Source organism: Acomys minous (genome assembly GCF_964271855.1).
Source record: "Acomys minous genome assembly, chromosome: 15".
NCBI classification, from domain to species: Eukaryota; Metazoa; Chordata; class Mammalia; order Rodentia; family Muridae; genus Acomys; species Acomys minous.
Window position 1 is genome coordinate 12,577,230 of NC_140497.1, and position 25,210 is coordinate 12,602,439.

Here is a 25,210-nt window from a genome sequence, read left to right on the forward strand (position 1 = left end):
ACACTTTATAGGCACAGCCAGAGGTGTCCTATAAGGAAACTGCTAGGTTAAGTGAGGTGAGAAAACCCACCCTGGCTGTGGGCAAGTCCCGCCCCTGGGGCTGGGGCCCCGGACTGAATGAAAAGGACACTAGCGCACCCTGCTTTCTCCTCTCAGCTTTCAGACTGTACCCAGTGTGACCAGCCTTCTCATGCCCCTGCAGCTATGCCTTTCTCTCCATGAATGAGAAGCCAAAATAAATGCTTTCAAGTTTTTTTTTGGGTCTGGTTTGGTTTGGGTTTGGGTATTTTTTCTAGACAGGATTTCTGTGTATAGTTCCTCTGGCTGTCCTGGACTCACTCTGTAGACCAGGCTGGCCTCGAACTCACAGCTATCCTCCTGCCTCTGCCTCCCTGAGTGCTCAGATTAAAGTTGTCCATCACCATGCCCTGCATTGCTTTTCTCAGGCATTCTGTCACGACACAGAAAGTCACTAAGTCATCTAAGGCTGAGCCTGAGTCCTTATCCCTGCTGGTCAGCTCTCCCTCAGCAGCCAGTGGGCTACCCCTTCTGACTGTGGCTGGCTGAAGAGAGCTCCTTTCCTCCTCTCCTCACTGCCTGTGGCTCTTTGCTGTTAATGTCCCCCCTGTGACTCTTCGCCCACTCATCACCACAGTCCATCCTTCGATCCAGCCTCTCATTCCTGCCCCGACTTTGCCCCTAAACTTATATGATGTTTTGCTTCCCAAGCTGAGGTTGGAGCTCTCTAGAAATCAGATTCCACAGAAGCCCAGGTTTCCTGCATACCACACCCCACAATTACCAAGAAATCCATTTACTGTGCAAAGGTGGTACTGGACGTGCTGGGGTCTATCACGGAACAGAACAGCCTTTTTTTATGTTTGGTTACAGCTGGAGAAACAAGAGAAGTCTCACAAACACACACACACACACAAACACACACACACACACACACACAAACACACACACACACACAAATGACCTGTTACATTGGAAAGTGCAGGAAATTTTGACAGAAGGAAAAGCAGACAGGGCTTAGTTGAAAGTGCTGGGAGCCCAGGGGCCGCCTCTGTGCTCAGAAGGCAGGCCTTGCAGACAGCAGACAGCTGAGTAAAGAGCACAGTCACCTAAGTGGGAAGCCAGGACATCTCAAACCCAGTGGGTACAGCGTCAGAGCATGAGGCAGACCAGTTAGGAGCCAGGGATATGCATGGCTGCCTGAGAGGCAAGGGCCCTGCTGCCCTGTGGGGGCTTCAGCTTTCACTCTGGTGAAAAGACACAACAGCATTCAGAACAGCACAGTTTATGATTCTGAAATTCCCACTGTGTCGAGAAGAGCTGTTAGGAGAAGGCTAGCAGGAAAAGGTCAGTCACAGTGGCATTGGTACAGGCCAGGAGCCAGGAGCCTCCCTTGTGTAACCCTGACAATGGGCCTAAGCCAATCAGAGCCTGGACAGGTGACATAAGAAAGGAAGTGAGGCAGTAAGTCTGACTCTAGGGTTTAGACTCCAGCATGTGGAGGGATGGGGTTCCCCAAAACTGGCTGCAGAGCCAGCAGATTCTCAGGAGCGAGAGGGCAAATTATGACTGGGACAGAGTAGTGTATCAGACCCACACCAGGGGAACAGGGCAGCAGGTTGGAGGCGTCTGCACTGGAGGCAGCATCTGGGCATCATCAGCACATAAAGGCCCTTTGAGGTTGGCTGTTTGGGGCTACAGGGAGAGCACAACAAAAGAGCATCAAGGACGGATACCATGGTCGTCAGCATTAGGAGGCCGGAACAAGAAAGAGCCATCAGCTAGCAACAGAGGGACACTGTGGGTAGGAAGAGGAAAATTTCTCCAGAGGAAGGCAGGGTCAGCAGTCTCTGCTATGTGCTGTGAGGAGTGCATGGCGTATTGTCTGCAGCACTGTGAACGTGCCTGACTGACACATGATGTAGTGAGAGCAAAGGCTACAGGAAGGAGGCCTGGGAACGAAAAGATGCAAAGAGCAAGAATCTGTCCAGGGGAGTAAACAGGGACAGGGCAGGTGAATGGAGAAATGCGTGTTTCTATTTGTGGGTGTAAGTAATCAGGAGGATGAGGAATGGACAGGGCAGCCCTCCCTCAGGTGGGCAAGCAGGACACAGTCTTGTCAGTCAGTGTGGACTGTTAGCTCTCTCTGGGAACAGTCCACCCCAGTCACTGGCAGGAAGGCAGAGGTACCGGGTAGCTTGTGGAATGCCATCTTACTGCAGCATGGCAGGATGCAGTGTCCTAGCCGCATGTGAGAAACAGCATGCAGTGTTGGAGGTTGGGGACCAGACAGGTGTAGTGGGCAGAGACGAGAGGAGGAAGGGGAACTGGAAATGAGCTCTTTCTTTCATCAAGAGTCCTTGAGCGGCTGGCAGCTGAAGTCACATGACTGCAGGTCCAAGGCCATGTCTGCAAGCAGCTGCATGAGTAATACAAAGCAATCTGGCTCCAGCTGCTAACACCTGTAATGCCTTCCCATCAGCGTTGAACTCATGGGAAAAGAGGCACATACTGGAAACCTCCAAATCTCAATGGCTGACTCTTCCTGCAGGCATCACACAAATGGCCCTTGCACTGTCTTTTGTGCTGACCTCCCGATTTGTGCATATCAAGCAAATAACGTGACTAGGCTCCAATAGAGCTGCTCTCTCATTCTGTCTTCCCAAGTTCATACCCTTCTCTTCTTCATCTCTAATTAAAATTGTTTGGGGATCAGTTTTCCGTCTTGTCTTGTGTATTTTTTTTCTACAGGACAATCCTCCTAACTTAGTCAATAGATAATAAAACCTGCTGTTGACACGGGGGATTTGTTGTTTGTTTGTTTGGTTGGTTGGTTGGTTTTTGAGATACGGTCTCACCCTATAGCCAAGCTGGCCTGGAACTCCGCTGTGTAATGAGTTTTTTGATGGCCCTGTTAACTACACTTCTCCCACTGTGAGATCAGGTTGGTCAAGTGCCTGCTTATTCAGCCTCATCACTTGGCCACTTCTTAAACACTCTAAAAAAAATAGTTGTCTTTTCTTATTACTCACCCGCACCCTCCTGTACACTCACACTCCAGCGATCCTGGACTGTGTGTTGGAACGTGCCAAGCCCTAGCACCTGTCACCTGAGGTACCCTACCATGTGCTTTCTGCTCCTTCGTTCCCACTACATCCCAACACCACCACCAGGTCTTCCCAGCCATTCCTACTCAGCCTCTTTTCCTTGAATGAAACATTTTATGTTACTCTCACTTGAGGAACAAAGTGGACTGACCATCTTCCCATATCTGTGCTCTCAAAGTACAGCCTGTCATTCTACTGAGTGAATGATTGGGTTAGCCAGCAACACAGCATGGGAACGAAGAGCAAGCTCTCCCACCAGGAGAGGCCGCAGGAATTCAGTGACTGCATCCTGAGCAGTGGAGGGGCAGTGGGAGCAGGATTGGCCAGACAGTGTTGTCAGGTTCTCTGTGACACCCAAAGGAGTTTTATGCCCTGTGTCCCTGGGCCTCAGTTTCTTCCCTGTACAGTGAAAGCTGTGGTCAAGGTGTCCTCCTAGGACCCCATTTTACTCTGGATACTCTTGTATTCTTCCAGGGTAGCTTCATCAGCCAGAGGTGACCACTGGAACAGCCCAACACTGGGGTTCTGGCTCCAACACTCCTCGATTCATTCCCCGCCTGCCCTTCTGGTGCCTTTTGGATCAGTGCACACTGTGGAGTGATGTGTTACACATATATTTTTTAAACAATGTTTTATTTGCGTACCTTTACCTCTACCTTCCTTCTCCACCCCAATTCCTTCCAACACCCCAACACCAGGTAGGAGAGAAAGAAGGTTAGAAGGGAAAGGGGACGTGGGTCTCTTAACTACTTCCTGCTGGTTAGGGTAGCCGGGTTCTTTGGGGCAAGTTCAATCTACGTTTCAGAATATCTCCAGCTTCACATCAGCCTGTATCAGTAGCAACCAGGAGCAGCAATGTTCTTCTTCAGAGCCCCTGTCTCTCTCTGGGCTCTCCAGAATCCTCAAAATTAAACTATCTGCAGCTGGCAAAGAGCCCCTTTCAGAGCCCACATGAGGCAAATAGTTTGCTTCTGTGGACAATCTGAATCAGCCCCATATCCCACACCTGGGATTAAAACAAAAACACGTTTACAATAACATTACTGAGTTTTTAAAGACACCAAAACTTCCTCTACAGTGAGGTCCTCTTGTCTCTGTAGTACCTTCCAGAACAACCAAACAACTGGGATATACAAGTACAGTGGGAGGAAAGGAGCCATTTCTGCCAGTGGGCAAAACTTTCGGGGGGTGGGGAGTCTGTCTTGTCTGTCTGTCCAAGGTCATATGCGTGTATCTGTGTGGAGATCAGATCTCAGCTTCAGGTGTTGTTCCTCTGACACCATCACCCACCTTGATATTTCTCACTTGATATTTTGTCTGTTTGGGGGTTTTTGTTTGGAGGGGGTTTGTTTGGTTTTTGGTTTGGCTTTTGGTTTTCAGTTGGTTGTTGAGACAAGGCCTTACTCTAAAGCCCTTGGCTACCCTGGAATTCATTATGTAGCCCTGGATGTCCTAGAGCTCACAGAGATCCCTCTGCCTCTCTGCCTCTTGAGTTCTGAGATTAAAAGTGTATGTGACCACCAGTGCATCCTGGGTTGGAGTAGCCATGGTGGCTCGTGTCCTTTCCTCCTGTGTCCACCGCCTGCTCACAGTCTTTGCACCACTACCATGACTTCCCACACTGAGCTTGTCTGGGCCACTCAGCACCACTTTCTGTCCTGAGGGAATCTGCAGGAGACAGAGAACTCTGCAGCCGGCCTGGAAGGGTCACACATTTGTGCTGCCAGTACAGTGACACACCACTATTAACATTAGAGGGAATCAAGGACCAAGTTCTGTATGTCTTGAAACTCTATGACAAGATTGACCTAGAAAAACTCTCAGTAAATTCTCACTTTATTAAGGACCTGGGCTTAGACAGTTGGACCAAGTGGAGGTGTTTTTCCTTTTCTTTCGTTCTTTCCCCCATTTTATGTGTAGGGATGTTTTACGTACATGTACATCTGTATACAATGTGCATGCCTGGTGCCTGAGAAAGACAGAAAAGGGCATTGCATCCCCTAGAACTGAAGTTACAGGTGGTTGGTTATGAGCCATCATGTAGGTACTTGGAATCGAACCCAGGTCCTTCGGAAAAGTAGCCAGTGCACTTAACTGTTGAGCCATCTCTCCAGCCTTCACCTTGATTTACTTGAGGCAGGGTCTCTGACTGGCCTGGAATTCACCAGGTAAGGTAGGTTGTTGACCAGTAAGCCCCAGAGATCAGCCTGTCTCCATCTCCTCAGCACTGGGGTTGTAAGCACATACCACCACATCTGGCTTTTTCATGTGGGTTCTGGGGCTTGAACAGATCTTTATGCATACAGTAAGCACTTCCCTGACTTGGCTATCTGTTCAGCCCACTTTCAATTATTTTAGCTAAAATTAATCTTCTTGTTAAGTAAAAACTTATAGCACTTGCCTCCTGCTCTAAGCAGGCTAAGAGATGCCACCGTGTCCTCTGTGCAGCCTGCCTTCCCCACCTGACTCCAAGTCATCTCTCTCCAGTCTCAGTTACAGCGCTAGCTGTTGGCATCCTCCCTCTGTATTCCTGGGACACTAGGTGCTGGTGCGAGCCCCGACCATGCATGGCCAGTGGCACTGACTGCCTCTAAGATAAGTCAAGTGGGTAGGATTTGAGGGCAGAGCCGGTTAGATAAGGCTTCGCAGTGGAAGAGGCATGCTGTCCCTGAAGGAAAGAATAGGATGCGAAGTGAGAGGCTGGGAAGGTACAATTCATAGCCTTTAAATTAACATGCAGGAAACTGACGCTTTTCATACTTCTGTGAGTGTGGCACTGACCATCCTAAGCAGGGAACTGAAAAGTCCAGGCTCATCGGTAGCATCCTTGATGGGCGGTGTGATTTGAGAGAGCGCATTAGCAGCCCCCCAGCCCCAGGCTACAGGAGCAAAGCAAGTCACTAATGAACTGGACCCCATTGTGAGTTCAGAAGTCCCGACCTGAGAGGGAGGCCCTATGTTCGCACACCCATATGAATGTTCTAGAGACCTACCCCAGGGTACTCAGAGCTGACATCACTAGCTCCTTACCAGTTACTGGGAGGTGTCATACACCCCCGTATTCCAAATCTAAGATGAACTGATGGTGCCACCTGATGGCATCTTCCCTGCTGCTCATAGGCGTTATCAGGCTGCTGCCCAGCACCTGCGTGCAATTGTTGTACTATGGAAAGCTCATCTGGGAATCCAAGTGCAGCAGCATCTCACTTGACCCAGATGTGTCTTTGTTTCCTTGCTACTAGTGAGAAACAGACTTGGGAAAAGCCAGCACTGTGGGGCCCAAGCCCTTTGATTCAGAGCCTGATCGCCCTGTGGCTAGCAAGCAGTCTCAGTCATCCTCCTGTCACCCCAAGGCTGGCTGCACCTCCTCTCCCATGCATGGCTCATCGGGGACCTGTACACCCCATGAGTGAGCCAGGGAGACTCAGCAGGTGAGCTCTCACAGGGACTGAAATCCAGTGCCCTGGCTACAGTGAGCGAACCAGCAACCCCTACCGAGTTCTGTTTCTTGATTATGGATAAATAGCTAGGATTCCTTGGCGCTAGAAGCCTGGAGAATTCTGTTCCGCTTCAACAGTATGGTCTGCCGTAACTGACTACTAGGTAAACAGATTTGAAGGGCCTGAGCTAAACCCTGGTGAATCAGTAGCCTCTCTGATGAGCACAAACACACAGCGGCAGAGACCACGGTCTCTAAAGCACAGCTGGTAGCCAGGCTTTGGCCTCCGCTGGCGTCGCACTGCAGTGTTGCTGGCATCCACCAGCGGCATGGACTGAGGAGCTCAGGGCAAACAGCATCCACTTCCTGCCTGCTGGTCCTTCACATACTTGCCCATAGTACTAGATATGCATGTATAATATCATTACTCCACCATCTCCTGAAAACTGAGCACTCGCCCTGAGCCTGGGGTGTCAGTGAACTCCATTTCATTGCTGTTTCTCCCAAGAGTTTTGCAGAGTGGCTCTATGTAACTCCCGAGTGCTGGGATGACAGATGCGCATCTGCACACCCATCATCCATCCCTGATGTCTAGGGAGACATTTAGATTCTGCAGGGAAGAATCTGCTTTATTGGAAACCTACTCTCTATAGCTTGCACGTGCCCTTCTTAGTCATCTGATTCCAGCTCTGGTGGCCTTTGAGCCACTTTGGGATTCCATAACTGCTAAGAACTGCTGGCCAGGCAAACGCTGTCTGTTGACAAGAGATGACATTGTGCAGAGGAGGACACTTTTTCTCCCCATCAAGAAAGCCAGTTAAGTCCACACCAGTTCTCCTCATCAATACATGTGGTCCTCCAGCCCCTCAGATTTCAGCTTGATATACTCATTCTGAGTTGGTGACAATCTGTGATTTTTTTTTTGGCTTTGCCTTTTTGTCTTTTTACATGTGTGTGTTCCTATGTGTGGGGGTGCATGGGGGGGGGAGTGTATGTGGAGACCAGAGGTTGAAGTTGGTTGTTTTCCTCACTCATTTCCAAGCTCACCAAGGCAGGGGCTAGTGTTGAACCCAAACCCTACTACCCAGCTCTCACCCCACCCCAGCTCTCTGTTTGCTGGAATTATCGTTCTTCACCATGCCCACAGGGCTTTTATGTGAGTGATGGGACGCCAAACTCTGATCCTCACAACTGCATAGCAAAGCGACTTGTCCACTGAACAAACTCCTGAGGAAAAGCTTACATTTGTGTTCAGTTATTTCCGGGGCCCTTGTTGAGGCGACAACATATCACAATGCTCACCCACCCATCCGTCTGCTTGTTTCATCCCGGCTGCCTCCTACCATTCTATATACCACCACTTCCTAAAGGTTCCACAGCCCTGCAGACAACACCATCAGCCTCGCAGACAACACCATCAGCCTCGCAGACAACACCATCAGCCCCGCAGACAACACCATCAGCCCCGCAGACAACACCATCAGCCCCGCAGACAACACCATCAGCCCCGCAGACAACACCATCAGCCTCGCAGACAACACCATCAGCCCCGCAGACAACACCATCAGCCCCGCAGACAACACCATCAGCCCCGCAGACAACACCATCAGCCCCGCAGACAATACCATCAGCCCCGCAAACAACACTATCAGCCTTGCAGACAACACCATCAGCCCCGCAGACAACACCATCAGCCTGGGACCAAGTGTTCAAATACATGAGCCTGTGCAGGCACATTTCACACTCAGATCACAACAGAAAGGCCAAGCCGTGCAGGCTCAATTGGTTTGTTTGTTTGTTTGTTTGTTTGTTTTTCTTGGTTTTTTGGTTTTTAGAGACAGGGTTTCCCTGTGTAGCCTTGGCTGTCCTCGACTCACTTTGTAGACCAGGCTAGCCTCGAACTCACATCGATCCTCCTGGCTCTGCCTCCCCAGTGCTAAGATTAAAGGCGTGCCACGCCATCAATTGTTTTTAATATAATCAGATCTTTTAAATACGGGGCCTCCTCTGATTTCAGGATGAATAAATAAACAGAAGGAAGAATTTTAATCTGTTGACTTTAGTATTACAATCTGCAGTCAGGAACCCTGTTTCTCATTGTTCACCAGCACCCCAAGTGAGCATGACAAATGTACGTGCTTGGTGAGGAAAGAATAACTAACAAAGAAAGCAGCAGCTAGAGCCACACTCTGACATGGCAAAGGCTCGTTTCCCTCATCCTAGATAAAGACAGGCTGCCTACTGCTTACAATACTGTAAGATAGTGAACTTGATGCCATATTTTGTTTGCTGCTTGAGACAATGTCTCACATAGCAGAAGCAGGCTTGAACTTACTCTGCAGCTGAGACTAGCTTTAAATTCCTGATCCTTCTCCCACCACCTTCCCAGTGTTGGGACTACATGTGTGTGCCCTCAACCCCAGATCTTTTGTTCTTATTGTTGTTTTAGAAAAAGTTGTATTCCAAGTGTGTATGTGCTGGTTGTGTTAGCATTTTAGAGTAGGTTAATAAAAACACAGCAAATCCATAATAGTGATTCATTGAGTGAGATCATCAGACACTTGGGTATCTTATGCACTTAGAATTGGTTTTCTAGTATAAGGAAGAAAGAAGGATGTGTCTCAGTTTGGTTAGTCCAGGACTTTGGTTCTTCGAGATCCTACACTTGCCATCTTCTCATTCAGCCATTTCCACCATGACCAAGGGCTCAGTAGCTGCATGTGTCCCACACAGACATGACTGTCTAGCCCAAAGGGCTTTTTGGTTATAATTATGAGGGAAAGTTCCCCTAAATCTCACCTGTTGTTAGACCACATTGGCTAGGAGCATGCCATCTGCATGCTGATTGGCTTGAGTCAATCCCATCTTCCCCTGGGCTGGAAAGGGGCCCTGTGTAGAACACACAAGTTACCACACCACCATAGCATCCATGTGTCCCGCCTGCCATTTTGGAAGCAAAGGCTTTAGCACATTAACACACAACACTGCCTACTGTACAAAAAGTCACTTTTTACTGTGTGTCCTTCAGTCTCAGTCATCGGTCCCGTTTATAATTACTGCTTGAAACCTGTGGCTATGCCCCAGACGTTGCTTCTTGGGCTTCCATGTCAGTGCAGGGATGGACAGTGGTGACCATGATTTCTTCTTTGCATGTGACCCACCATGTAGGTAGAGAAGCTCTCTCTGTGCCTGCTTTAGCCCTGTTTCTTCCTCTAACAGCTGGGCCAACAGCCAAGGAGTACATCAGTGTCCTTCTGACCATGTTAATAAAGAATCACTGATATCAGCTGCCAATCAGGGGGCACACTGTTGACGCCCAGGATTATAAAATTCAAAGAAAAGAGGAGAAAAGAGAATTTGTGATTAAATCAAAGTAAATTGAGTGGGCTCTATTTCCTTACTGATAGTGGAGCTACGTTTTCACAGCAGGACTCTCTTCTTTACATTGGGGCTGAGTGTGGCCAGACTCACATAATCCCAGCATCAGGAGATAGTTGCAGGAGACTGAGGATTCAAGGCCAGCTGGGGATAGGAGAAGAGTTCCAGGCCTCTCCAACTGACACAGCAAGACTTGTCTCTGAGACAAAACAAAACGCCACTGTAATGTGCAAACTGACTAGGAAATCATAGGGCATTGTAAACTAAGCAACTTACACGTTGCTGCTTGCAGAGCTTTTACCCTCTGATCGGAGCCTCAGCATCGGTTCATTCTTTTCATAATAGATCCTTTCCCACACACTTGTCATCGAAGCCCCTAATCTCCCTGAACTATTGAGAGGAACAGGCTAAAATATTCAAAATACTCTTATCAGCACCAACGTTATTTGCACTTAAAAAAAAGTCTATCAATTTGTTATTAGTAAAACATAATTAAAATAATAGGCCTGCCCATTGTCCCTTGAGTCAACCAGATGGCCACAGCAACAGCATCAGACTACAAGGGAGTTCTGGTTCACATATGTATTCCTCAAATGCTGCCCAATATCTGTGACACTTGTTCTCAAATGCTGACTGAAACGCCCTTCAGATCATTTCCAGAATGTCTCCTTGAAACATCTTCTAGGATGCCCCTCCCCCACATGCACACCTGCTCTCCCCGCGGAATGTCCTCCTTGGGAATCCTCTCTGTCCCTTCCCCATCTCATCTGGAATTCAATCTGAAGTGGTCTTAGAGTCTGTTAGCCACTTGCCAAAAGCCCCTTGAGCCCCTTGAGATGAATGATGGCAAGGAAAATGCCAGCAGGATATATTCCCCTCGCCAACACAGGCATCCGAGTCTCTTAAACAGGACTCATAGGTGTACTTAACGGTCTGTTTAGCAGTTGGCTAATTGTTTTTCTTTCTTTTTTTCCTTTATTTTATTTATTTATTTATTTTATTTATTTAATCACTTTACAGCCTAATTCCAGCCCCCTCCCTCTTCTCCTCCCGTTCCTACCCCTATGGCCCCTGCCCCTAATTGCTCCCTCTTCTTCTCAGAGAATGGGATGCCCCCAAAGGGTACCAGCCCACTCTGGCACTTCGAGTCTCAGAAGGACTAAATGTCTCCTCTCTCCTCTCCCATTGAAGCCAGACAAGGCAGCCCAGCTAGGGGAAAGGGGTCCAGTGGCACACCACAGAGTCAGAGAGCGCCCCAACTCCCCCACATGTTGGGGCCCCACATGTTGACCAGGCTGGACATCTGCTACATATGTAGGTCCAGTCATGCATGCTCTTTGGCTGGTGGTTCAGTCTCTGTGAGTCCCCATGGGCCCAGGTTAGTTGACTCTGTAGGTCTTCATGTGGGGTCCTTGACACAAGCTGTGGTGTCCTGCAGCTCCCTCCTCCCGCTCAGGCCTCCACAAGGCTCTCCAAGCTCGGCGTATTCAGTTGGCTAATCTTTAGTGTTTTGTTTTTTAAATTGTGATAATTCAGAAGCCAGCACATTTTTTTCCCTAGAGTTTTATCCATGTCCATTTTGAAAAACTTCTTTTACAACATTGTCTTCTTGAGTCTTGGGGATATAAAATGTGCCCAAGAATGGGTAGGTAGCTTTTGTGGTTTGGGTATAAAGTGGGATCCCAAAGGCTGGTGTGTTTGGTCTCCAGTGGCCGTGCTGTGTGAGAACTGATTAGATTGGGTAGGTGTCGACTTCATCACAGAATTAATCTGTGCACGAGTTCATGACTGAATGGCTGTTAGGAGGTAGGGACTAGTGGAAGCTGGTCGCTGGGGTGTACCTTTCCCCTAACCCTTTACCTGCCATGCTTAGAACAGCAAGCATGGACTGACGCCCTGTGCCAAAAGGAAGCCTTCTGCCCTGGTGGTGTTGTCTCAGATACACTGTCATGTTGACAGAAATTGACTAACACAGCAACCTTACTTTGAGTCTGGTTTTCTTGTTGTTGTTTGAATTTTTGTTTTTTTAAGAGAATGAGCTTCATTGTTAACCTGTTCTCCCCTAGAGTAAATCCTGCCCCTCCTGACTTCCTTCCATCTGCCCACAGATCTGCCGACGTGAACGCCAGTTATCTACCCAGAGATACCAAGGAACCCTCTTTGCCAATCAGCCGAAGATGTTCATCGCACCAGCTAGCAGCCCCCCAAGAGCCAAGTTGTGTGAACTGGTACTCCTGTGTGGTGGTCAAGTCAGCCCAGCCCCTCAGCTGGCCAGCCTCATCATTGGTCCCTACACTGGCCAGAAGGAAGCAACTATCCAGTACCTGTCAGAGAAATGGGTCTTAGGTAGGAATCTGGGTGGTGGGATGAATTTATGCAGGCGGGAGAAGGGAGGGTCCTGCTGATGACATGGCTATCAGGAGCTCTAGGAGAATGCTGCCCTGTGTTCCTGGTAGTAAGGACAGGACTTGGGGGTGGGGTGGGGGGAAGAGAGGATAGTACCCACATGGCCTGGCCTGGAGCTGAGATCAATGGTTCAGCCTCCAGGCATCTTCCCAGTCATAGACACACCTGCCCCTGCAGGAGGAGAGGACATTGCCCTGGGCCTTACCCTCTTAGTACACATAGGAAACCTGCTCTCTCAGAGACACCTCAATCTCAAGTGAGCGCAGCGTGACCAGGATACACTGGCTGGCTTGGGTTCTGCAGGCACCTATACCAGGTGCTACCTGAGATTCCCTCAGAGGAAAAGATACTGGACAACTGGCCATAGGAAGCCAGCCACATGCGTGATGGTGACATGCGCTTCACCGGTTATCCCACTGTGGAGGATCGCAGGACTCTCAAGAGGAGAAGGGCCTTGCTGCCAGGAGAGAGCGTTCTCAGGGGAGTCCTCCCCCTCCTCTCCTCTTTCTCTCCTTCCTCCTCCCCTCTTCCTTCCCCTTCTCCCCTCCTCCTTGCACCCCTCTTCTCCTCTCCTGTCCGTCTCCTCCTTTCTCCTTTTATGCTGGGCTCAACACCCCAGAAAGGATGACCTCAGAGCTCAGCTTTGAGGATAAATTTTAAATTTTCATCCCTGAGATTTTGAGAAGTATATTGGTTTGGTGGGACTAAGTCCTGCAGCCCAAGCAGCTGAAATAGTCATTTTCTCACCATCATAAAATCTGAACGGCCACAAGGTAGGATCAGGCCGATCTCTGTGTCTTCCTCCTTGGATTTGCAGTAATGTCCCTTCCCTGTGTGACTTCCGTCTTTGAGTCCACACTTCCTCCTTAAAGACACTGGTGAGATCGGTTCAACCCCACCTGGGACCCACTTTTACATTAATCGTCTTCCTGGGTCCTGTCTTCAAATACCCGCACGTTCTGAGGGGCTGGGGACTGGGGCTTGAACACAGGAGTTTTCAGAGGCCTCAGCTCCACCCTACCAATGGATTACCCCACTTGCTGGTCTTTACCTGGGTGTGTGTGTGTGTGTGTGTGTGTGTGTGTGTGTGTGTGTGTGTGTCCTTTTGGCTGAGATCCCAACTATCTCTTCCCCTCCTCCTGTCCACCCCTTCTCTCCCCCCTCCTCCCCTCCCCCACCTCAGGCATCTGTCTCCTGCTCCCCTCCCCCACCCCCTCCCTTCTTCTATCTCCTCCCTAGTCCTCTCCTCCTTCTTTCTGTCCCTCTTTCCCCTCCTCTTCCCTTCCCCTTCCTCTCTGCTGAGGCTGAGGCCCTTGCCAGGCCCTTCAGAACTTTCTCCCCCCAGATGTGTCCATCTCTCTCCTTCTTGCTCTCCTCCTCCACCTTCCTCCTAGATTTCTTACTCAGCGTCCCCTTCCCCGTGTTACCCTCATCTCCAAATCCCAATGTTCTGGCTTCTCTCACTCTTGTTTTGACATTCTTCTTGAATAGATAAATAGACAGCCTTGTTTTTCCAAAGTTGCAGTCACCCAGGAACTCATACGTTTTATGAATATGTTTTAAGTGATTGATTACTGTCCCTGGACATTTTTGAATAAGGCAATCAAAAGTACTTTTTACTATCTGCTACAGAGCAATTTGTCTTTTGCTTAGAAACTACTTTAAAAAAAAAAAAAAGCTACCCTTTAGCTCCAGCCCCAAAGCCAAGCCACTGTTTACTCTTCTGAATGCCAAGAATAGAACCTTCAGACATCCCATGTTCTAAAGCTGGGTCCTTGTTTGCTTTCCTGGAAAAGCGCATCAAGTGGACAGCCACTGCAGACCAGAACTGGCCTTGGGAAACAAGTCTGAGCATGACTGGTATTAACAGTCCCAAACAGCAGCTAATGGTCCCAGAGTTCGGGAACTGTGGGCTGCTCAGCCCGAGTCTGCACTCCTGTTGTTTCCAGGCTGGGTGACTGATGGCTCTTCCTGTTGCCCCTGCGTCCTGTGCAGTCCCTGTCTCAGCCAGGCTAAGTTCTTCCGGTTGTTTTGTTAGTTGGCTCGGCCTGGGATTTTAGGGGATGACTGCCTACCTGCTGTGTCTACCCAAGGCCCCCTGCAACATTCTTTGCATGCCAGAGCTGGCTCAGGGACCCTGGTTTCTGCTTCTCTTCTCCCCCTAATCGACGTCCTGTTGCTGACCTGTCGTTGACTACAGCAGCTCCTGTGCCCTTGGCAGTATCCGGGTATTGTGTGCGCTTCAGGCCTGCCTGTGTAAGATGAGTCCCCATGGCTTGTGGGTACCCCTCAAGTACACCAAGTCTTCCAGCCTGAGCCATGTATCTTTCAAGCACTAATTAACTCAGCCATTCTCTTTCCGAATTGAACTATAACCCAACAGCCGCTGCCCTGTGCACATAACAGATGCGTTGCCTCCACCTCTGTGCATCAAGCACAGCAGAGTCCCACACTTGCTGCCCCACCCAGGCTCTGCGGTGGCCTGATCTCTTCCTGTCCACCTTGCACGCTCACCAAAGGAACTGTGACCCAGTGTGTGCTATGGTTGGCCTTCTCAGGATTTCTGAGTGACAGCCTCCCTTCATGCGTAAAACTGTCACACAGTGCTGTTACAAAATGACGTGTGTCCTTTGAAGGCTCTTACTCCCCAAAACTTCTACTATTATCAACTTTTTCCTAGAAAAACATTGTATGCTCAGGCTGGTGGACTAGGCTTACGTAAGGAATGTTTGCCTACCTGTGCAGGTCCTAGAGTCATTCTGTGGAGGAAGAGGGGGAAGGAGAAGAAGAGAAAGAGAAAAAATAATATATTCTTAAAACACACTAAAACACGCCTAAAGTCCCAACACTCAGGGAGGCAGAGGCAGGCTGATCTCTGAGTTCAAGGCCAGCCTGGTCTACAAAGGAGAGTCTTGGGCAGCCAAGAAACCCTGTCTTGATTAAAGACAAATGAACAAACAAGAACATACTAAGAGGGGCTGGAAATGCAGCGTGATGGTGGTGCACTTGATTAGCACGTGTGAAGCCTCAATCCCCAGCTCTAAAATATATTAAGATTAGCAGGAACTTTTAAGGCATGGTTTGAAAGGAAAAATATTTTGTGCAAAGCTATAAAAGGCAATATTCAGTATCTGTTAATTAAGTTTATTCCAACTCAAGTAGGCAGTGTGAGTTTTGGGCCAGGGGGAGTCTTGAGAACGGTTTGGATAAAATGTTTATTTTTTTTTTTTAAAGAAAGCAATTTTTTTATATCTACTTTCAAATTTGTAAGTTGCCCTCCAAAAGGAAAATGCCAGGGCTGAGTGCAGTGCATTTATTTGGACGACAGCTTTATATTTATTCTTATAGTTGATGAGTTTTGTTTAAAACTGCTGAGAAATGCTGCAAAGAAAGTGAGTGATTCTTAGAATTCCTCCTAGCCTTGAGTCTGGCGAACCTTAACACTGAGCATCCTGCCTTCCCAGCCATTGTGTGGCAGACATGGGACATGAGCAAGTACGGAATGTCACCCTGTGGAATTCAACAGAAGGCATTTAATCCTCGCCTTACCCATGTGCCCCACGGAGAGTGTTAGAGCCACGCTGCCTTACAAGGAGTCTGTGTTCCCTGTCCACTCCCTAGAGCCCATTTTCCCTGAAACAGCACTGTACTCAGGCCAACATTCTCCATGAATCATTCAACCAGAAGGAGAAATGGGGATTTTTGAGCAAGAACACCCTTGTGGGCAGGTGAATATACATGAAAATCAACAAGGAAACAAACATCAAATTCCAGGTAGCAGGAACCAGGCACTACCGGTCCTAATGCCAATTATAGGGTATTATTTAAAACTGTTTCCTAATTGTTGGACTCTCCTCAGCGCTCCCATGGTGTGTAGTTCTCATTTCACAGCTCTGAGGTCCCAGGGCCTGAGGGCCTTGACGAGTGAGAATCACAGGCAGAGCTCTGCAGTGGGAGCTGCCAGATGTGGGACTTGGTCCTGTGGTCATTCTTGGTCACGCCATTCCCTCCCTTTGATGCTATCAAATCATAATGGGTTTGGCCTTGCTCGGGAGACTGCTTCCAGCCTCAGCCTCCCCTTAATTGTCTGGGATATATTCAAGAGATAAGGCATACATTTATGCTCTTGTGGGGAGATAGTGTAGTATTCTCCACAGAGCTGCCAGAAAAAAGAAAGTTTAGCCTTGACACAACTTCTGCATAACTTACAAAGAACATTTGACTTGACTGTTTCCCCATGTCAGAGATTTCAGGGGAAAAAAGGTCCCTGATAGCTTGGGGGCCTTTCCATGCTGGCCTAGCCTATCCATTGTGTCCTCAACTGCCTGACCAGCTAAATGCTTTAACTGTGGCTTTCCATAGAACAAAGTTTATTCTGGAGGCCATGGACCTCGGGGATTGATTCATAATTATATGGACACTTGAGCGTTGTTATTTAAGCTCACCTTGTCCCATATCTCTATTGCATAGATAAGAACTAGTCACGGGAGGCGGAGGGTTCAGAAGAGAAATCAGAAGAATGGGTGGCCTGCCCTTCTCTTCCTGTGTGCTTCATTTATACTTGACAAGGCACCCAGGCCCAGCAGCCCAGCAGTTACACTGAGGGAAAGCAACTACCAAAACATACGTGGTTGAAAACTAAGCAGTAGAGTTCTGTAATTCTAACATCTAAAGCCAGTGTAAGTGCCAGCATATCATTGATAGGACTCTGTAAACTGGCTGCTGAAGCAGTGTCTTATCTTTGGTTTGGGAAAGATAAGGAAAGAATGGACTTGGAAAACGTCCCTAAGCTCTTCAATAGTCCAGGTGATTGTCTTTGAATTTTCCTGGCTGACAAGGCTGCCCTTGTTCACCTCAAGATGGTTCTCTCAGCCTCTCTCAGCACAAAATGCCACCTCAGAACCAAAAAGGCACACGCTCAGAGCAGAAGTAATATGAGCACAGCAGCATTTTATATCCATCAGAAGGAATGTATGTACTAGTTTGGGAAGTAACCATTTCTGTACTTGGCATTTGTGATGTGACAGGCAACTCTATAAAACTTGCTGTAAAGATTGGAGGTTCAACAAACCCCACCACTGCCCTACTCCAGAGCAAAGGCCCCAGTGTGTGTGTGTGTGTGTGTGTGTGTAAAACAGCTGCCCCAAGGTTCTCAGCATCTAAAAATTACGTTAACAAATATAAAAGGAACTTCAAAGCTTGACCTCCTAATGGGATGCTATTGGTCATTTAGCCTGTCTCTGCTCACTGGCTTGGTTAATTGATGCTCTGGGTTATGGCTGACGGATGGTTTTCTTGTGACTTTGGAGCTCCATGAGCTTTGGCTCCCCTTTTGTTGCTGCTGCCTGCTGGGTGGTTAATGTTAAACACCCTAGAACCTTGAGTGATGGGGGCCCAAGTGTTGTCGATAAAGCCTGTATGGAACTTCAAAATGCGAATGTATTTGGAGATAAGACCTTGAGGGAGGGCAAAAGGTTAAGTGTTCATAAAGGTGGATGTTAGTCCAGTCGGGTGCTTTCTCTTCTAAGCAAAGGGACTGCATAGGGAGCCGGGGCATCAACCAGCCAAGGATAGAGACTCCAGCTGTGTCACCTTCACCTCAGACAGCAATGCAGAGCTGTGAGAAAGTAGATGAAAGCTATTCACCTCACCCCGCCTGGGGTCCTCACTGACAGCCTGAGGTACTACAGTTCCTTGAGTCCTGAGGTCCCTGTGAAGTCATAGGTGGGCCTCAAAAATCTCCAGAAGCCCACTCCCGCCACTTGGTTTGCTGTTTGGCGTCTTCCTCAGGGGAAGTGGGATTTTTATACAGATAGGGAAATTTTCTCCAGCTGTAACATTGCAAACTGGCAGGTTTCAGATTGTTTAGTGCAGAAGCCAGTGTTCTGTAAACAGGACTAGGGCTGAGGTGTACCCACCCCAGAGAAAAAGGCAGTAAGCCTCTCCTAGCTTTCTGCACCACCACCCCCCCCAAGCTGCCCAAGCAGAGAAAACCGTAGTTAGATGAAATTAGGCTATTTGAATTTTCAGGCGGTTTTTTTCTTAAACATTAGTGCTTAAAGATGAGTGCCGTGTCGGTAAGATGATCCCGCCTCCAGATCCTAGCAGACCAAAGCACGGAAGAGCATGAAGCGGGGCAATAGTGAAGGCTTAGCATCCAAAGAATGAAAAAGCATGCACTACTGAGCAGGGAAGGCAGAGGGACCCATGAACAGTACTGCGAATGGGCCTAGAGGCAACCCCACACACAGCAGCCATGTTTGAACGTCAAGGCAGTGTGATGAACAACTTCACCTTGATAAATTTGGAGGTGAGATGCCAAAACTGAATCAGGGAACAGAAAACATGATCAAATTGCATATTACAAAAAGTGAAAAGGAATCAGGATACTGTCTCTTACCTTCCACCAACATACTGCAGGAGGACCTGTGCTCCAGTGGCTCATCCATCACAGAACCATGAGGGATGAGCAAAGCTATCAGACCCTTGTGGGACTGAGATGTCATCTGCACAGCCTTTAAAGGTTCTTGGCCACCAGAATCTGCCCAGTCGGGGAAAGCCGCCTTCAGAATAGTGGGTAGCCTCGTGGGTAGACGGCCAGATCTCCGTTCTCCTCCACGGCCCAGGGGGAGACAAACCATGCTGAGCTACTATTACTGGGGCTCTGCAAGAGGGATCATCACTACCATCTCACGGGCCATGGGGAGTGGGCAGGAAAGGAACGGGCACTCATCAACTCTGAAGGGAGGCCGCACAAGCCAAAGCAGGGAGATGAGAGTGTGTCAAAATGACAGACTTCCATGAAGACTACGTGAACCTCTGGTCACTCAAAAGGTAGTAGTAAGATAGTAAGAAATGTGACAGAGAAGGTGAAAAAAAAATATTCCAGAAATACATCCGAATGTACCATAAGCCCATGAAAAAGTGTTCACCAACACTAACTGCTGGGGACACGTGAATCAGAACCCCACACCCATCATGATGGCCACTGCACCCACCCTCACCAAAAGTTAGAAAATAAAAAGTGTTCAAGAAAATGTGAGTAATTGGAGCCCTTATATGCTGCTAAGGGGAAAATGAAAGTATTGTGGCCTCTAAGGAAAATGCTGTGTCGAGTTACCAATGTCCCAACAGCTCACTGCTGGGCTTACATATCCCACCCCGAATGTGACTGACAAATGTGAGTGAGGCTGTGTATGTTTATCATTACAGCAACATTATTCACAGTGGCAAAAGGCAGAAGCAACTTAGGTATCAGCTGACAGGTGACATCAACGTAAATACAGTGTGTCTGTATGGTGTGCTGTCTCCTGCCTGCCAAAAGGAGACCCTGATACCTGGCCACATGGTGGAGACACCATGCCCAGTGGAATAAGCCTGGCACACAATGGCAAGCCTGATGCCATGCGCTCGACAGCCCTGGAACAGATAGAGTTACAGAGACAGAACATGTGACCAGGGTTTCCAGAAGCCACTGCAGCGAGCATGAGAGTGGGAAATCGCTGTTTAGTGGATGCAGAGATTTGGTCGGGGTCATGAGAAAGCTCTCAGAAATCTTAAGCGCTGGCCACTGCACAGTACTGTGAACATACTTTTATTGAGATGTGCAGTCAAGATAGCTGAAATGGCCAATGTATAGTTTGTATGTCGTATAAAAATGGCATCTCCTCCATGTAATTTTTAGCAGTAGGTTTTACCAAAAATAACAGATTATTGCAGAGCTAAACAAAGAGGGGAGTTTTACCCCATGTTTTTCAAGGCTGCTGATCTTAATCTAATCACTCATTTTGTCCAGATGGACATTAAAAATCTAAAATTAAATATTGGTGAATCAAATTTAGTAGTGTGCTAAAAAGAAAATGTACATAACCAAGTATCAGGCTAAGAATATGAGAAAAATGGGCAACATGATCTTTGTTCATCTGTTATTTTTTTCTCAGTAGTGTCACAAAGATAATTAAGCATCCACTCATGGCAAAAATACCTTCTTTTTTTTTTTCCAGTTTTTCAAGACAGGGTTTCTCTGTGTAGCCTTGGCTGTCCTGGACTCGCTTTGTAGACCATGCTGCCCTCAAACTCACAGTGATCCACCTGCCTCTGCCTCCCAAGTGCTGGGATTAAAGGCGTGCACCACCATGCCTGGCTGATAGGAATCTTCTTAACCTGCCATATTATCTGCTAAGAAATAGCTATTGTAAATTATTTCGTAGTAGGTGAAGACCTTAGTGTAAGTTTCAAGTGAGGTACAAGAAGCACAGCAGTGTTACTATTGTTTTCAACAGTATTCTAGAGTGGCCAGTCAAGGACACAAAATTGGGAGGCGGGGTGGGCATAAAGAATGAGAGGAACCACGTTTACACGGTGTAATTGTCTACCCAGACTCATCCAATAGAAACAAGAAACTAAGTCAGCTGAGGTGAGCATCACAAAGCCCATCATTGAGACCAACAGCAGACCCTGTGATAATTATAAAATTGAGAAATTAGTGGTTAGCACTGAATGGCCTTGTGATAAATCTTTTTATTTCCACATCCAGGACAACAAATACAAGTTCTACCAATGATACGCCAGGGCAGACTGTCTTTTCTGTGGCTGACTCCTCCCTTGCTGCACTCTCAGAGGCACCAAGCTAAGGGCAGCCTTGGGCAAGATCAGAGCTGAAAGGAATGTTAGGAACCGCCTTAGAGCAAGCTTCTTTCTCAAGAACCCTGTACTAGCCATTACAGACAGTAGCAGCTTACGGAAGAGTTGCTCTGTCTCACAGTTTAGAGTGTAGCCATCATGGAGGGAAGTCGTAAAGGCAGGGGCAAGAAGGGCGGGTCAAATCTCACACACAGTCAGGAATCAGAGATGAGGCCTGTTCTCTGCTCAATTTCTCCCGTTCTATTCACTTCAGGACTTGAGGCCATGGAACAGTGCCATTCACGCTTAAGGTGGATCTCCCCATTCCAGTTAACCCACCCTAGAAACCTCCTCCAGATGTGCCAGGTGTGTTTTCTAGGTGGTTTTCAGCCTGTCAGGTTGCCTGTCAGTGTTAGCTAACACACACACACACACACACACACGCACGCACGCACGCACGCACGCACGCACGCACGTATGCACGAGACATTGAGTCTCAGTCATTGTATAGCACAATGGAACTTATTTTGCACTGCTCATGTGCTAAGCACTACATGTGTAATACAGGACAAGACAGTGTTCTTGCCAGTGAGAGACTTACACTCTAAAAAAAGAAGACAGAAATCAGATTTAAACAACAGTGGTGGTAGATTCTATGAAGAAAGTGGGGGTGCTGGGATGAAGTGAGGGTGGGGAGGTTGTTGGTGAAAGCTGCTTTGGAGCCAAGGACTGAATAAGGAAGAGGTGCTAAGCAGCCCTGTGCCCTGGCCTGGTACAGCAAGGCTTCAGTCAGGAGACACTTTCAGCCTGGGATGAAAGGACAAGGGAGGGGAGTGAGGCCAAGGAAGCCTGCTGGCCTAGGGGTATGGGTGTTGTAAAATGCAAATGGGAAAGACTTCTGTAGGGCAGGGAGGCTGTGATACACATGTTAAGTGATGCTGATGCTGGCTCTGGGTAGTTGCCTGAACACCAAGGATGTGTAGGGATGCTAGATTGATCAACCAATGGAGTAATAGTGGTGTCAGATTTTAATTGACATTTCAGTGGCTCTTGGTGATTAGATATATGGGAGAAATGAAGAACAGTGGTTAACCCTGGGTTTGAGCTCTGAGTGTCCAAACAGCTCTGAATGGAGTCTTAACAAGGGAGGCTAGGGGAGTGGTGCTGAAAGAGCAAAGCTTGGCTCCACCTGCAGAAGAGGAGCCTGTGGGATGACCACAGACAGCAGGAGAGACCTGTTCTCTCAACTCTAGACAAAACTGAGGCCAACCTGGGACAGGTCCGCAGGGGGCAGCACTGCCTGCATCGCTGGAGAGTACTTTGGGATTGTGCTGGCTACTTATTATGTCAGCCCAACACAAGCTAGAGTCATCTAAGAAGATGACGCCCTAGTTCACAAAATGCCTTCATCATAAGATGGGCCTGTAGGCAAGCCTGTTAGACATTTTCTTAATTAGTGATTGATAGGGGAGGGCCCAGGCCATTGTGGTCAGTGCCAACCTGGGCTGGTGATTCTGGGTACTAGGAGAAGGCAGGCTGAGCAAACCTTGACAAGCAAGCCAGTAAGCAGCACCCCTCCATGGCCTCTGCATCAGCTCCTGTCTCCAGTTTCCTGTCATATTTGAGTTCCTGTCCTGACTTCCTTGGATAATTGACAGTGATGTGGAAGTGTAAGAGAAAAATTAAAAAAGAAAGAAATGTCGGGCGGTGGTGGTGCACTCCGCATGCCTGTAATCCCAGCACACAGGAGGCAGAGGCAGGTGGATCCCTGTGAGTTCGAGGCCAGCCTGGTCTACAGTGCAAGTCCAGGACAGCCAAGGCCACACAGAGATACCCTGTCTCAAAAAAGAAAAGAAAAGAAACCTCTTTCCTCCCTATGTTTCTTTAGTCATGATGTTTTCATCACCCTAACTAAGATACCCTAAGACAGGGACATGGATAACCTGTGCTCCTCTTATTGAGGGGTGAAGCTCTTGTCGTAAATATCCCCCAGAGACCAGGTGATACTCATCCCACGGTGAAGTAGAGGAGATGCCTAAGTCATAGCCTGTGTACGTGGACACTGAACTTTCTTCTGGGCCTTCGGAGTCCCCAGTGCTCTTGTGTTGGCACAGTGTCATCAGCCACTAGCTACCAAGGTTAGTTAAATATAGTGATTTGTCCTCCACGCCATAAAACACTAATGTTGGCAGCATGTCGGTCCCATACCCCAACTGTAAGACCACACAGAAGTGTGGTCAGAGAACTGCGGCTTGCCTTAGAGTCATGCCAAGACCTGTTAAAGAACATGTGGAGGCTGGGGCTAGAGATTTTGTTTTTGTTTTGAGAATGAAAGAACTTAGTGGGCCAGGAAAGAGACAGCAGGAGAGGGAGGACTTTTGCCTCCATTTCTAGGATATCTCCTGCATCTTTCCTGCCTAAGACCCTTAGCTGCACGCTGATGACACACTTGGAATCCTAGCCATTGAAAGGAGGAAGTGGGGGGGGGGGGTTGGAAGTTCATGTACAGGCTGGGCTACGTGAAAGTCTCTCTCAAAGAAACTGGATAATCATAGTGGTAATAATGGTAGGTTTTCTTGTTGTCTGGAGCTGTTCTCTGTCTGCAGTTTACTCCGCTGTGTGACAGGATTGGGGAAACAGGTCTTGTCATTTGTCTAACCCGTCTGCTCCACTGATGTGCAATGCCCCTCTCATGTGCCTATATGGGCTCGGTTCACATTTTCCTGCAGTGTTGTATTTGTTCCATACAAACCTCTTTGGACTTTAATGCTGGAATTACAACAATTCAGTCACTTTTCTCACCTGGCTCTTTGCAAATCTGTAGTCCTGTGTTAGAGTCATTATGTTAATTTTCTTTTAAACTTGACATTATCTTGACTTTTCAGGTTAGATAGGTAAAGGCCTTCTTTCAGTGGGTTGTCGGTATCCTTATAAAATGATCCAGTCAGAAATTCATGTGTAAAATTGGGGCCCAAAGAGTTCTTACAACCTGGATGGCAATATGGCTGAAATATTTTATTGAATTATTTTATAGAGAAAGCAGATCTTCATCTGTGCTTCAAAACCCAGGTACAAACAAAATGTTACTCTAATGTGAACACATAAAGAAGATAGTGGCTTTTCCATGGCAAAAGTGTACACAAGAAAAGACAGAAGGCAAAGGCCACAAGGTAATGCAGCTTGCATTGCCACATGCACAGATGAAGAGAGAAACTATACGGCCTACCTCACCACTGTAGAGAAAACTAAGTGGTATACCCACACTGACAGTTGTCTTTATAATACTGTGTGTGCGGGCGTGCGCATGCTCACACACACACACATTCATGGTTACATATATATGCCCCAAATGCTAGTCAGAATGTTTCTCCCTTCCCAAGTTCCCCAGGGAATCTCTCACCAGCTCACACTCTTTTATGGAAGCATATCTATGCAGGAAGGCAATAGTTAAATTCTTGAACACTTTAAACCAGAACTAGGATGAGCTTTTTTTTTTTTTCTGATACTTTACCTTTTTATTTTATTTCTGTTTCTAGAATGAAGCCGTTTCTCCCTTGTTCTCTTCACCATAGCTGTCCGTCCTCCATGAGGTGGCATTCTTCAAGGCCCTTCAAACATTTCTAACTAATTGTGCAGCAGTCTCGTGGGACATGGCTGTAGTCGCTCTCGTTAGGCTTGTCAGCCAGTGAGCAGCACCAGTCAGCTGGGTTCCTTTTTTACTTTTATAGTAAAGAGACAGTTGTGGGGAATCAGCTTCTTGGTGTTAACGAATGATACTTTATTAGTCAGAATTTTTGTCCCTGTGACAAAACCCTAAGAAAAATGACAGGAAAGGAAGGATATACTATGACCCACAGTTCAGAGATCTCGATGCATGATTGGCTGGTTCTACTGTTTGCATGGGTGGGCAAAGCATCATGATTGGGGGTGCATGCTGCAGAGCAGAGCAGCTTATAGCATCTGGGAAACATAGGGAGAGAGGGGGAGTCAGAGCAGAACTCAGCCAGGACACACCTCAGCCACTTCCTCTGCCACCTGAAGTTTCCAAAGTAGAAGCTGGAGACCCCACTTTCAACACAAGAACTTTACAGCCCATGTCGAGAGATTGTGGCCAACTGTAGCACACTGCACTGACCAGCTGCCTAGCTTTCTCTGTGACCAGATAGATCTTATACTTTCCATAAGACTAGCATCCTCCCGGTCCAAGCTCTTCCACGGAACCACAAACTGGGTTTTAGGA

General features: G+C 47.9%; 1 protein-coding gene across 3 annotated transcripts in view; it reads left to right on the forward strand.

Annotated features, from left to right (window-relative positions):
* MCPH1 (microcephalin 1) overlaps nucleotides 1–25,210 on the forward strand; it is a 208,454-nt gene that overhangs the window by 175,467 nt on the left and 7,777 nt on the right. For 2 of the 3 annotated variants that reach the window (XM_084759286.1, XM_084759289.1), the window contains one exon: nucleotides 12,051–12,288. In XM_084759286.1, the coding sequence (XP_084615412.1) occupies nucleotides 12,051–12,288 (238 nt within the window). Of the gene's footprint in view, nucleotides 1–12,050; nucleotides 12,289–25,210 lie in introns of those variants that run through there. The other variant, XM_084759290.1, reaches the window with a different exon arrangement.